General features: G+C 43.9%; 1 protein-coding gene across 1 annotated transcript; it reads left to right on the top strand.

Annotated features, from left to right (window-relative positions):
• The first annotated feature begins 9024 nt into the window (after positions 1-9024).
• On the top strand, positions 9025-12532 carry LOC6532622 (T-box transcription factor TBX6). Its single transcript, XM_002093330.4, has 5 exons — positions 9025-9307; positions 9611-9776; positions 10995-11262; positions 11329-11466; positions 11815-12532. Exons 1-5 carry the CDS (start codon positions 9217-9219, stop codon positions 12316-12318), a joined length of 1167 nt encoding a protein of 388 aa, XP_002093366.1. The 5' UTR covers positions 9025-9216; the 3' UTR covers positions 12319-12532.
• Positions 12533-14715: the final 2183 nt, after the last annotated feature.

Below are 14715 nucleotides of genomic sequence, written 5' to 3'. Positions count from 1 at the left end.
TTTATTAATGAAACGATGCCACCACAGTGTGGGCACTGTTCACTGTTCACTGTTGGTGGAGCAAACGGCCACATTCGTCTCTAAGCGAGACAAATTACCACATTTCAACACATACTCAAAACTGGCGCTGGGCTCTGCCCCCCAGTGCAAGTGAGTGGATTGCCTCCAAGGAGGGATGCCCACTTGGCTAAAACATAGCTGGATACGGCTTATTTGGGAATATAAGATTTGGTAATATAGGAAGGAATTACGAATATAAGATAAATGGGTAGTGTTATCTTAGATAAAATCTAACTGATTTATTTTATTTATTATATGTACATAAAGTTCACATTTCCTCTACTATCTGCTAGTTCTTCGATTTGTATCGTTTTGTACCTAATAATTATTACCTAATAGTAATTAACTATTATAGTTCCTTTACTTAAACTACACAAAATGCAAATACTGTTTGCTGTTTTAGTTGGATTAATTTATTTATTTTTTTTTAATAGCTGTTGCGCAGCACTGATCCCCGCCCATTGGATCCCCATCCATTTGAGCTTCCCAGCCAAGTGGCCCTTTTGGCGCCCATTGCAATTGCGTGGCCCTTGTGGTCATTAATAAAAATGTTTTTTTTTTCCCCTGTGCTGTTTCTTGGTCAACTCCCCGAAAACATAAGAAAAACAAACAAATGGACGGGCGGTCGCCTCGGACAGCTCGAGCAGTTGAAGTTGAGGCCGAAGTTGGAGCTGAAGCTGAAACTGAAGCTGATGCCGGATTTGGGGCCAAGACTGTTTGGTGGGTCCAGTCGGGTCCAGCCCCTACTTTGGGTCAAATAAGCCAAGTCAGAGACGTGAGCATGAATCAACCTGTCAAAAGTCTCGTTAACGCCAACAGCAGAGGAGATTCCATCTCTCCCTATAACGCATTTGTATCGGGCCAAAACGAATTGGTAATGAGCTGTAAGTAAAGATTTTTTTATTAAACACCTTCTATAATGGATATAAGTTTTTGTCAATTTGGATCTATAGCATCATTTTAAAAGAATTTTCAAAAATCCAATGTAGAACTTAAAGTAAAGTATAATATTATAGGTAAAAGTGAATTACTAACAATGTAGATCCTAAAGTAATGTATTATAGGTAATACTAAATTACTAACAATGTAGATGCTAAAGTTATGTTAAGTTTTATAGGTAAACCTTAATGGTTGATATCACCAACCCGAAAAGTCGCCTTACTTCCTTAGTGCAATCTTAACTTAACGACTTCCTCAACTCGGCTAATTTATCAGGCCACCGGCAAACTTGGCCCAAAAGTCAGCATATGCGCACTGGAGTCCCAAATCCCCTACAAGCCAAATAACACAGGCCAGATTATGATGAGGAGATGCAGTCGGGAACGGAACCCCGAGGGGCTGCCAAATCCACTGTGCGGCCAAAAAACAAAAACAAGCTGCACCGCAAGATTTCATTAAATGCCGCATGGCGCCAGGCCATGGCCATATAATCTCGTATAAACGTGGTCCGAACTGCAGCAAGAGGGCCCAAAACAAATGGGGCACAATTTCTACATGTTGCGAGCAAATTTGGCTGCAATCCCGTGGTCGGAGAGGAGATTACGGGGGTTTTTGGGATAGGGGAACGGGCTTGGGGCAATGAAGTGCGCCGTTGTGCTGCTAAACGATCTTGCCACCGCCCGTCCACACCATGCCACACACACACACACAAAAAAAAAGGGGGCACGCACGAACTCCGAACTTGGCCAGCTTGTTAGCCCGGCCCTTCACCGGCTGGCAGCCGACTGGCGCTAACGCCGTCTACACTTGGAAAAATAGTTGCTAAAATTATTAGTTACTTACCAAAATAAACCATACATTTTATATTAAACAAGACCTTTATCAACTTATAAATTTAAGAACTTATCATTTAATTAGTTTATATAATAAATACCAAGAAATATTGGATTAAAATATATCTTTCTTAAATTACCAAAACCAAACTTTAAGTTTATTTCTATATAATACCATATTTTGGAAATATATATCATTCTTATATTCCCTAAGCCAAAGTTTAATTCCATTTAGAAAACCTTCTTCCTCACTAGATCTTTAGAATTTACCATATATGTACATATATGTATGTATGTAGAAAAGTTATTAATTACTCACTTTTTTTCGAGTGCAGCTGGACTCTTGTCCGGATTGCCCACACGGAATTCGGAGGTGCAAATACGTTCGGACCAGTCTCCAATTTGTGCTGCAGAGCGATCATCGTCATCACCGCGCTGCCCTGCCCCCTTTACCCCTTTACCCACTTACCCCCAATCCCCGCCAGATGATGATGACTTTGGGGTTCTGGTTTGTGGGTCTGACTTCAGCGGCGTCGCCAGCGTCGAAAAGGAAATGAAATATTTGTCTGGTCTAAAAGTTATCATTTTATTAAAAAGCGGAGGCAATCAGCGCATTCACATATTAAACTCGACTTGTGGGATCTCCGAAGTTTGTAGGTCGCCGCGGAGGAGCCAAAGATAGCAGGGTGAGTCACTTTCCTTCATCGGCATTGGAATTGGGACTCGGATTGGGATTGGGTTTGGGTTCGGGAGACAGGGGCGTGGCTGAAGACGTCGCGTCAGTCGCCAGTCTTCATCGCCGTCGTCCCTTTTCCAAATCAGAAATCTGAAAACTGAACACTGAAAATTGACCAACTGTGCGTGCCTGTCTGCTGAAGTCTAAGTGAAGGGCACTCTTTCTCCTACGGAATCCCAGAGGGGCGTGAATGGGTGTAACGGGCTGATTCTCATCTGGTTAGGTTACAAATGGATTTGTCTAGTTATTGGCTTGACTAATGTGGGGACTTCGACAAGTATGTCTGGCTAGGATTACACTACTGTGGCGGGTGGAACAGCTACTTTTTACTTTTCTGGGTGTTTGGTAGTCATGTAAATTGACAAAATACACTGACAGCGAACCGAGGCGGTAATCCAACTCCATATGTATGAGAAATGCGATGCCCTGGGCTCTCAACTGTCATCTCCAGCATTCATAACTCAATCAGACAGCAGACATCAGACATCAGCAATCAGACATCGTAAACAGAATGGCTGGCTAGCTTATCTAGCCGGAGGCCCACGCCCTGTGGCGGGTTAATAAACTCCCAATATAAATGTTTAAATTAATTATTCTTTACTATCGCACAGCGCCCAGGCGAATATGGTAAACTTGGATCTGTGATTTGAAACCTGGGACCCACCGCACGACGATCTGCAGAGACATTGAAATCCAATTAAATGACGGCCATTAAAGTGCCAGCATGCTGCTGCCTCAAATTCAATTTTAATTGCTTATTCCATAAAAGAGAAAGATGCAACAGGTTCCCAAATACCAAATACCAAACCAAAAAACAAAACACTAGAGACAGAGGTGCGTATTATCATATTAACGCTTTGGCCAGAGCCACTCTAATGGATCGTAATCCCCACAACCGATCGTAAAATTCAAAAAGAGGCTCCAAGATCGCGCCACATCGCCGAATCTCACATTTTTTGATTGATGTCCTTGGCCGTCAAACGCTCGCCTAAACGGCTGCAATAAAAAATTTACCACATTGGGGAAACAGCGGGCGGTGCCCTGGCGCCAGTGATATATTTCACCCTTTTCCACTTTTTTCCACTTTTTCCACCGATCTCCGCCTGGCACCAAACAGCGTGGGTCGAACCCGGGCCTGAGAAACTCTGGATGTGCGGACCTTGGGATCTGAGGATCTTAGGATCTCTGCCTCGCGAGCTGAAACATAAAAAGGTGGAAATGTTAAAATTTAATTATGGGTTCGGTTTGGATCGGGGTTCGTTTTTCAGATACACACACACATATATCATTGCAATAAAACACACGACTGCCCCAGAGTGTAGAAAAGTCAACAAAAATTTGTTTTTAATTTACAATTTAATATGCGTTATAAAAAATTGGACTCAATGACGAGACATAAATATTTATGAAGGCTCTCGCTGGACCAGAAAAGCGCCCAGTAAATGGGCACGATTGTAGGAGATATCACAAGGTATCTGCGGCCATGGAGTGCGCTACAGATTTACGGCAGGATATCAGCATCAGGATATCAGGTGTGAGCCAAGTCAAGAAGATAGGCCCGTAGATAAGCAATTATAGAGCCATAAATCAAATGTGCATTTCTCATAGTTTCCACGAACACAATCTTTGCCGTGACAAACTTCATTAGCTCTCCAATATGCAATGCAATTATATTATTGTAGGTGCAATTTGGCATCATAACCATACAACAAGAGTATCTGATCCTGGAATAAATGATTTGGGATATATTTTATATTTATTTTGATTTTATTTTGTTTATAATGTACATTTATCTAGATCAACTGAATCCTTGACAGAACTAAAGACAAACCGCTTTAACCAGCTGATATGCCCGCTGCAATCAGCTGAAATCTGGCGGACACATTCCTGGAGAATTTGTCAAAGGCAACTTGTGACTTGGCTTCAAATATGCCACACACATCACGAATCTGGCCGCATAAATTGCCAAACTTGGTCCAAAAGTCCGTCCTGTCCAACGGAAAAGACCATTTTGGCATTTGGAGGCGTCGATGTCGCCGTCTCGAGAGCTCCAGTTTGGTTCGGGCCAGACCGAGCCTCATTATTTATTATGAATTCTATAAATATTAATGGATTTTTAAATGCAATTATAACAACTAATTAATAATGTGCATTTTAAGTTGCAAGCGCAGTCAGTCTGTCAGTCTGTAAGTCGAAAAAATGCCTTTGACGTATTGGCTGACGTATTTATTGCTTGTTTTCTCGCTTCAACTTTGGTATCCACCATGGATCTGATCGAAAAAGCAAAGAAACAAGGTGCGCGAAAAAATTAAACGAGAATGTCTGACAGAATTTATTTTAATTAGTGCGAGTGAGCTGTGAGCCGCATGCCAAATGAGTCGCTAGAAATGGGTGGATATATAATATATATGTATATGTATGTAGCTAAGGGGTTTTCTGGCATTTGGCAAATGGCAAACAGCCCGGGGCAATCATACATCTCATGGCTGGCTGATCAGTGATTAGTGATCACAGGCTGAAAATGCCGACAAAAAGTTGCAAAAATATCTGCCTGGCAAAAGATCAACCGACGTTTGCCGATCGTATCGATTACACCGTTCGACTTCTGTTGGGTTCAGGTCAATTGCCCTCGGCTTAATGGTAATCGATATGGTATACCATACCATCTACTGTAGTATGGAAGTGATACCTCTGTAGCCGTTGGGAATCTGTAGCTTAAGTAGCTATTTAATGTTCCCAGATGCCGAGTCGCTGATAACGCGATGATGGCGTCTCCTACTCCAGATGATCGCCGCGATGATCGGTAGCCCAGTGAAGCACTTTTGGGCGCCCAAAATGCAGCCGAGAATGCGGCTCCACACTCGCCGTGAGAAATATACATAAATATTATGCAGAGAAAGGGCAATCAATCCAGCTATCCATCGATCGATCCATCGATCCAAACATCTTAACAAATTATAAGGTCCGAGTGGCGCCCTCTTGGCCCTCTCGTCGTTAAGTATCTCAACTAGTAGCCGCTAGGCAGCTACAGAAAGTGATCATCTCAACGACAGGCCATCGATCATTCCAGAAATTTAAAAACACAAAAAAATGAGAAAAAATCCAAAATCAAAACCACAGATTTTGAGATTCAACGATGGCTTATGCTGGCGTGGTAGAAAGCGTGTTGGAAAATTAAATCATCGTTGCTTGTGGTCTGGACATCCCATACCGTAGTTCCCGCTGCCTTCCTGCCTTAATGATGCTCTCGACGCACCTTGAGCACTGGCTTAGTATCTACCAAAAAACCAAGATACAACCTGGGTATACAACCAAAAAAAAAAGAAGATCTCTATCAGCGGGTTAACTCGTTTAGCATTTAGTTGCAGGCGCCTAACCAGCTAACTTTATCGTGTAGTTTGCATCTCGATGCCCATGCCGTTTTCCCAGGATTATGGATGCAGTATTCTGTATTCTGGATTCTGGACTGGGATGGGATGGGTCTGGAAGCCACGCCCTGTCTTATTAGGCGCAGACAGTGTCGTTTATATCATTTATATTATTTTATGACATTTGCCTTTTGTCCGTGGTAAATTATGTGTAACTTGTAGTTTGTATAGTTTTGGCAGCTCACGATCATCCGAAAGATCTTTCGAGCATCCAAGATCCAGGCAGGTGACACACGGGTTTGCCGTGGCTACGAACTGGTTAATTAGGGTTGTCCATGATTTATTGATCTGTCCAACTATGGTGGGGGAATGTAACCTGTCTCAATGATTATGGGCATTTATAAGCTGATGGTCTTTTAATATATGAATATGGCTGGTCATTTTGATGGGCGGGTTATATGTTAATTGCCATTGCCATAGAGATTGTGTGGGTTGCTCGAGAGCTTCCGTCCAGTCCAAATTTCCTTCTACACCCGGAGCTAATCTCCTCCAGCCCAATCTTATCCAGCACGAACATATGTCGTTGTCAACTGCTGGCAGCTTGACCGCTACCGTTCAGCATCTGCAGATCCAAGGCGGCAGATAGCGGCGCACTCGACTCACAAAGATGTCCTCTGGACGAGGGACTTGGCTCGTCTGGCGCCACTTGGCTACTTGAACTGAACCGAACTGAACTGAGTACCCAGCCAGCCACTTGTCGCGTCTTTGCTCAGTGCTCATTGCCCAGTGCTTAGTGCGCTGAAGTCCTTTTGCGTTATGGAGGAAGGCGCGACGCAGGACAATAGAAAATTATTACTTCAATTGGCGACAGACGAGACGTGTGCAGGTACGTGCATCTTGGGCAACTAAAGATACCGCCGCCCACGGGACACTTCACACCCAGCGCGGCGAGACACACCGCAAAACGACCTGGCCTGGGAATCCTTGGAATCTCTTGGCATCCTCGGAGCGTGGTCACTTTGTGGGCTGTGCCGGTGTCGCGTCAACTTATGTGTCTCTGTCTCGATTAGGTTTACTGTCGATCTAGTTTTCCCTGCACCCGCATAACGCAATTACACCTGATTTATCCAAAGGTCTCTAGTGTATCTGCAGAGAGATCTGCTTGCATCCTACCGTCTTTTGTGTGACATTCCTTTGTCGGTATTTTTGCAGGCGTGAAGCGTTACATTTTCAAATCAAATCTTTTGTCCCAACTGCTGCGTTATTTGTATAAAAATATTTTACGATTCTCTGGCGCCGTTCGCCGCTGCAAAAAGTCATCATCATCAGCTGGCCAAGCACCGGAGATATGCCGTCTCGTCCGGATCCGGAGTCGCAGTGGAGTGGAGTATGGGACATGGGAATCGGAAGAGTGTGCCATGGCGACAGCGAAATGCTAATTTAATAGAGGCTCTTCGACATTGACTTTCTTTCTACTCGACTGCAGGCGAACTCAAGCCTGAAATTATCTGTTGACGACGAGTTGAGGGATATACGAATGTCTGTCGATGGATTGCCCTTTTTTATTTGCAAGATCTAAGGTCTGATGGGAGTAAATCATGCGAGTAAAATCAAGTTCAAGATCAATGGCATTTTAAGGAATTAACAAGTATTTTGTATTGTCAGCAAATCGATTGAGTACTTTTCAAACTCTATACTAAATATTTATATTTATATCTGACTAAAATATTTACTAACATCAAATCCGTATAATTATTAATGTTGTGTGTTAGTCTGTGGAATTATAAATAAATCTACACAGATTTATCTTTATACCAGAAAGCACTTTCCGAACCAATAACATTTATCAGATCATAAGAAATACATCGAAAATACTAAACAATTTCAAACTAATTTTTGAATTAAAGCGATTGTTATTATTCTTTCAATAATTATAAACCCATGCCCTTTTTTTTTAATTCGCTTTGATAAAGAAGTTAAACCACTAAATTTAAAAATTCTGTTCAGATTTTTAGAGCCATTCATGAGCACAGCGTAAAAGTGTTATTCATTCAAATGCGTTTTAAATGATCAATGGCTCACTAAGTATCAATTATCAGACTTCCTGTGAGCATAGGAATGTGCATTTCAATCTACTTCCACCCGCAGGCACTTAAGCCCTCAATTTCCAATGCTGACAAGCACTAATCAATAGGCCCTCGAGCTAAACCCAAAAACAAAGTATACATATGCATTTCGGTTTTCCATTGCTTAATTTTTTCTTTTCTTTTGGGCAAATCAATAGCGAGGGCATATCGAAATTCCAAAACGGGCAATTAACAAAGCCAACAAAATTTATGTTTCACCTGTCTGCAACAAAGTACATAAATACTCAAGAAATGCCAGGCAATGTCGAAGATAGGGAACCCAGCTAATTACACGGGGGCATGGCAAACGGAGGAGTGAGTGAGGAGAAGGAGACGGGGCACAAACGGAAGACGGCTGCAATGGAAATGGCAATGGACATTTTCCGACAGCGCCAAAAAAAAAAACAAAAAAACAACAAAAAATCGAAACAGACAAGAAAAGAGAATAAACCGAGAGGAGAAGAAAAGGCAACGGCAGCTGAAGACAGCAGACAGGCGCGCTGTGGAAAATCTCACTTCTGAATTACAAGCAACGCCATAGCCCGGCTATAGCCACATCCACATCCACATCCAGCTGCACATCCACATCCACGTCTCCGAACTGACAGTGATCGAGAGGGAGGGAGACAGGGAATCGGAGGCAGTGGCGCAGAAAAACACTGCGGCTGATGAAAATCAACAGGGCTAAGCGTTAACTTCGCCACTCGGCTGCACGCAGCTCGCTTTTCCCGCTCCGCCGCTTCCTGCGCACAAAATGGCGCCCTCCATCGTTGCACCGATCTTCGCCAGAGCGGGATAACACTAGTGCCCACACAGCGTAGGCGTCCAGCGCACAGCCAATCACAGGCGCCCACCACAGAGAACCGGAGAACCGGTTTTCCGGACGCAGCTAGCTACCTGCTTGGCATCGGGAAAAGCAACTGGCTGCGTCGCTTGACGAGTTAGCAGTGGAGCGGAGCTACTCGAGATCAGTTCGTTGCGAAACGTCGAGCGTGAAAGAACCTCAGAGCGCATCTTCATCCTCAGTTGAGAGCGGCGAGTGAAGAACAGTGAAGAATTCAAAACTCAAACACAGTTGATATATTATATCAGAACAGTACTAAGACATTTTAGCGAGTGCTAGACATTTTAGACAAGTGTGCAAGTGATTCGAAATGCTTTCCATGCAAGAGCTAATGGATATGCGGATGCAGCAGCAGCTGGCCCACGAGATCTACCGCCAGCAGATCATGCAGCGGATTCCAGGTGGGTTTCTCCATGAGTTCGATGGATGTGGTTCGAGTGCCGTCGGCAAATGGCTTTGTGATATTCAAACTATAAAAGATGTTCTTTCAACTTCAACTAAACTAAACATTATAGTTAGAAATTTTGTGTCATAAATGCATTATCTTTAAGTTAATCTTCAACTAGCAAACAAACTTATCAAACATTATTTTCCGATCAAATAAAGTGAATAGCGATATTCCAGCTAACTTAGAAATATGCCACCTCCCAGAAGAGGCTCGTTGCAAAGCCGTGCTAATGAACTAACCAAACCGCTTCTTCCAGATCCCTTTCCCTCGATGTTACCCTTCAACATGCCCCACCAGCAGCCGCACATGATGCTGCCCAGTCGCCCCACCCTGCCCGGCGTGGATGCCAAGTTGGAGAACAACGATCTGTGGCAGCAGTTCCATAAAATCGGCACCGAGATGATCATCACAAAGAGCGGCCGGTAAGTTTCCTTTCTTTTACCCATTTTCCCAATTTCCCGCGAACCCATTATCCTATGCAAATATAGCACAAAAATGTTCCAAAAGTCAAGTGCGTCGCACGGCCTATGTAAATATTTGCTCCTGTCCCAGGGCCAACATTCCCATACCCTCTGAACCTTTCGATTTGCCGGGCCTAATGTGGCGCCTGGCCATAATTCAAAACGCAGCAGGAGCTCTCGCTCTCGCATTTGGTCGCTCGGAGTGACAACATGAACAAGTGCAGCGTAGCCGGCGGCGGAGGAGAAGACAAGAGGAAGACGCCGACCTGGCGCCGTACCGCTCATAAAATTCTTTCTTCTCTCGGCTGCGGCGTTGACAATCGAGTTTGGTCCGATCTACCTGCGCTTTTCACACTTTGCCCACAATACCATACCAATACCATACCCATTCCATTCCCTGCCCGGCTGGTGACCCTACTCCAGACCAGACCCAAACGTATCTCAGATAGGGAAACTATCGAACAGCGACTACCGAGCGGGAGCCGCGGCGAATTTACATAATTATGATCTGAACATCTGAGCTCGAAGTTTAAGTTGCAAACGTACACGGCAAGAAATCGGCTTATTACGCGCTTAATTATCATGCACATCAACACTAAAATATACGAAAAATCGCATTTGCTAACAGCTTTTTATAAATATTATTAGAATAATTTATTTTTCCGAATTTTATTAGAAAAACATAATAATCCAGTAGGAGTATGTTTTTCTGTGCCGTTTAATCCGCGATAGCAGTCACTTTCTCGGCTCATTAGACATGCATTCGACGCTTGGAAGCCGTTAGGGCGACTCCCAGATTTTGTCTAATTGCTTGGCGCCAGATTCCCCCAGCTCCTTCACTCCGCTGATCCCCCTGCTCCCCTGCATCGCCATGTAGCAACGATCCACCGATTTGCCGCACAATTAATCATGTGCCGGTGGCATATTGTTTTGGGCTGGCGAGATCTGTTTGCGTTACCTTTTAAATCGATGCGATGCGCTACGCAGACTCCCCGCTGCCCCTCTACTTTTGGTCCATAATTACACACTTGTTAGCCGGGGCAACAAATCACAGGCGATATTGAAGTAAAATAGAATAGATGCTGCGGCGACGCCTTCTTTTGCGATGCTCCTATCCCTGATTTATATGCAGTTCGTGGCAGGCCACTTAATCAAGTCCCATTCTTTTCATCCTTGCAGACGCATGTTCCCCTCGATGCGCGTCTCCCTCAGCGGCCTGGAGGAGGAGGCCAGCTATTGTGTGCTCCTCGAGATGGTGCCCATTGGCGACTGCCGCTACAAGTTCTCCGGCTCCCAGTGGGTTCCGGCCGGTGGAGCCGAGCCGCAGAGTCCGCAGCGCATGTATCTGCATCCGGACAGTCCGGCCACCGGTGCCCATTGGCAATCGCAGGCACTGCTCTTCAACAAGGTTAAACTGACCAACAATACCCTGGACAGCAGCGGACATGTAAGTTTCAGCACACTCATTGAATCCTCTGAATGGGTTATTTACAGTTTTCATTACCATTTCCAGATCGTTTTGGCCAGCATGCATAAGTACCAGCCACGCCTGCACATCATCCGCAGCAGCGAGCTCACCCAACTTCCCTGGGCTCCGCAGCAGGCGTTCGTTTTCCCGGAGACGGAGTTCGTAGCTGTCACGGCATATCAGGTGGGTTAAAGACAACATCCTTTCATCTTCCATCCATTGAGGACATGTCCGACGGGACAAAGACGCTGCGGGGGTCGTCGCCTAATTAAGGCATTTCCAAATTTGTCGCCTCGCCAGCCACTTGAGTTGGTTCCTGACTGGGATCACAGTGGAACTTCTCAAGTGGCCCACAGCCGACGGCTACTTACTGACGCCTCGTAGATCAAATTTCCAACAGACAGAAACAATAGAGATCATTTTGTATATAACTTAAAGTAGATTTGAATCATGGGTTTAATTTGAAGCATTTAGTATGTAGCATTACTTATGTGGCCATATTAATTTATAAATTTTCTCCTTTTCTTGCAGAACGATCGCATCACCAAATTGAAGATCGACAACAATCCGTTCGCAAAGGGTTTCCGCGAGTCGGGCCAATCCCGCTGCAAAAGGAAGCTGAACAGCAGCGGCAACTCCACTCTGGAGTCGGAGGACGATGGCTCCAGTGTGAGCAGCTGCGATTCTCCGCAGGCGAAGCGACAGCGCCAGGATTTTGAGCAGGACTCAACGGGCAGTGTTTCCCCCGCTTACTATGGTGCAACTCATCCAGTGGCCAGCTCTATGTCGCCATCCGTCTATCTGCGCCATCCTCTGAGCTATGGACCCAGTGGAGCTCCTTTTCCAGCTGCCTATTTCGGTGGAGTTCCGCCACAGATGCTGCCCATGCACCCAGCAACATATGTGCCAACTGCCGCTCCAGTTAGTCCTGTGCCCGCACAGCCAGTGGGCTCCAGCACACCCACCACCTCACCGAAACCCTCAACCTCCACGAAAAGAAACAGCTTCAGCATTTCAGCCATTTTGGCCTACTGAATGATATATTATATTTGGAGATATACTTAAGTTGGAGTCATCATCTGTTGTGATTAGTGAGAAACGTGTGCATATACTTTGTAAGCTACTCTATGCTACATATAAGATCGTTTAGGAACCAAGCTGCAATCATATACCTTGTTAATTCGTTTTAAGAGTCTTTGGTCGAAATAAACAAATCAGACAAATCAAAAAAAAAATCCGTAGAAAATGCAAAACTATTTGCGGGGGGTTGGGGGTCAACAGTAACCTTCAGCGTTTCCGTTTTTACAGGTTTTGGCCATATCGCAGTGCCTGGGCCAAAAGCAGTTCTGCGACCGCTTTGGCGGGCCTAAGACAAATTAATGCTCTCCATTATGGTGACCAGTCGGTTCTCGATCCGATCCGATCCGATCCACACGTATCTGAAACACATCCAACTCCGGTAGTAGTTAAAGCAATTCTCCAAAGATAAGGCGTCCATTATGAGCAGCGATTTGACGGCTTTCAGGCTGTTTGGTCTTTGCCGACTCCCAACTCCCAACTCCCCTGCGATACCAACCACAGCTCTGGGACGCGGAGATGACGCAGAGCTGGGTGCACAGCGAGAAAAAATGTATCTCACACTTTATTTTAAACAATAAGAAAGCATTGCATGCATCATGTTGTAAATTCATTATGTTTGGGTAACAGTTTAAGAGAGCAAGTGAACAATAACTTACAGCACATCCGCGAATTCTTCAGCATTAGTTAAATTTACTATAATATAAGGCAATGATTTTGAAATTTTAAAAGACGATTTATTTACTTAGGGTTTAACTTATTCTTTAAACCGATTAAAATTAAAGATTTTAAGCTAAACTAATAGAAATGTTTTTGAATATATCTGGTAAGTTAAAGTTGATGTTAGGTGGGGAAAATGCAACTTTCATCTGACCAATTCGAAATCAAAGCCCTTTTCTTTCAGTGCACCTGCTGCTGCTGCCGTCTTGTGAAATTTTCGTTTTATCGCACCTTTTATGGCCATTGGCCAGGCCAAAACGAAGTGGGAGCTGGCCAAGAAGCCGAAACCGAGACCGAGTTCGAGACTGAAACCGATGGAGAGACTTTGGTGTGGTCACTCCTTGTGTGCATTATCGTGTCAAATGCGACAAATCTGTCTGTGGGCCGGCGGCTGCCTTTCAGCTTGCATAATTGAGCTGATAACTCGGCGCTCCGTGGATGTGTGCGGTCCACTTTTGAGCGTTTCCTAAACGGTGGCGCCAAACATTTCGTGTTTAATATTTTTAATTAAGTTTTTAAGTGCACCCAGAAGGAGATGGGACCACAGGGAATAACTATGTAGGCAGTACCAGCAGTAGATGGCCCAAAAGCGGATAGTTCAAAGGGCCAGCGAATTGGTTTGGCTTCCATTCATAGAAACCTATGCATATATTATGCATAATGTAAGCCAAATCAGCGCGAAATAATTCACCAGCCACACGAAGCCGCTTTTTTTGACTAATTTGCGCTTAGTTTTGTATTAGCGCTTTGTGTTTCTCCTCGTCTTCGATTGGATTTGTTGGCGCATAAATTTACATGTGAAATGCTGAAACAATTAAATTATGGGATTTGCACGTTTTCACCAAAAACAAAAGAGGCCAAAACGACAAAAACAACATCAAATCAAAATTTGTTGTCGGCGTCTGCGCTTCAGAAGTGTTTTTTTTAAATGCTAGGTGTATTTTTGCTGACTCGCTGCTGGCTACTTTTTGAAACACAAAAAACGGTGGCAAAAAGCGTCAAAATTCGTAGATTATGAGATAAAAATGGAAATCGGAGACCGTCAGGCATTGCATTTCTAATTTGCGCTTGTTTTAATATACTTAATGAATTTTTATGTGTAGGTTGGTTGGTCCAATACCCAATATGCCCAAATCCAAATCCGGTTCTCGGTCGAAGCTGTTGATAATGATAATGAGGATAACGATGCTTTATTGAGAAGGTGTTGCCGTTCGGATTTGAATTTTATTTGCGCCACATGTTAGCGTATTGTTGTTGCCGCTGCCGCTGCCACTGCCGCTTTTGTTGTTCTTTATTGCTAATTATAATATATTTGATTTGGTATTTAAGCTTTAAGCTATAAAAATGTTCGCATTCTCTGTTTTACGAGCCAACAGCTTGCAAATATTCAATTAAATTGTGCGAACGAGAACAGGTCGAGGTGGGTAGTGGAAACATATCATAGTTAACACACCTTTTTCTTAATCTTCATCGTATTTTTTTGAAATAACAGTCAAAGTTAATAAAGCAGGATTAATTTTGAAGTTTCGATGGTTTCTGACTATAATTAAAAATATAACTGTAATTATATAAGTGTGACTTAGCTTTAGAGCATAAATGTAAACATAACGTAAAGTTTTAAAACCCGTAGATTAT

This window comes from Drosophila yakuba, chromosome 3L, assembly GCF_016746365.2.
Source record: "Drosophila yakuba strain Tai18E2 chromosome 3L, Prin_Dyak_Tai18E2_2.1, whole genome shotgun sequence".
NCBI classification, from domain to species: domain Eukaryota; kingdom Metazoa; phylum Arthropoda; class Insecta; order Diptera; family Drosophilidae; genus Drosophila; species Drosophila yakuba.
The sequence above is the reverse complement of the archived record's forward strand: the minus strand, read 5'-3'. Positions and strand labels throughout refer to the sequence as shown.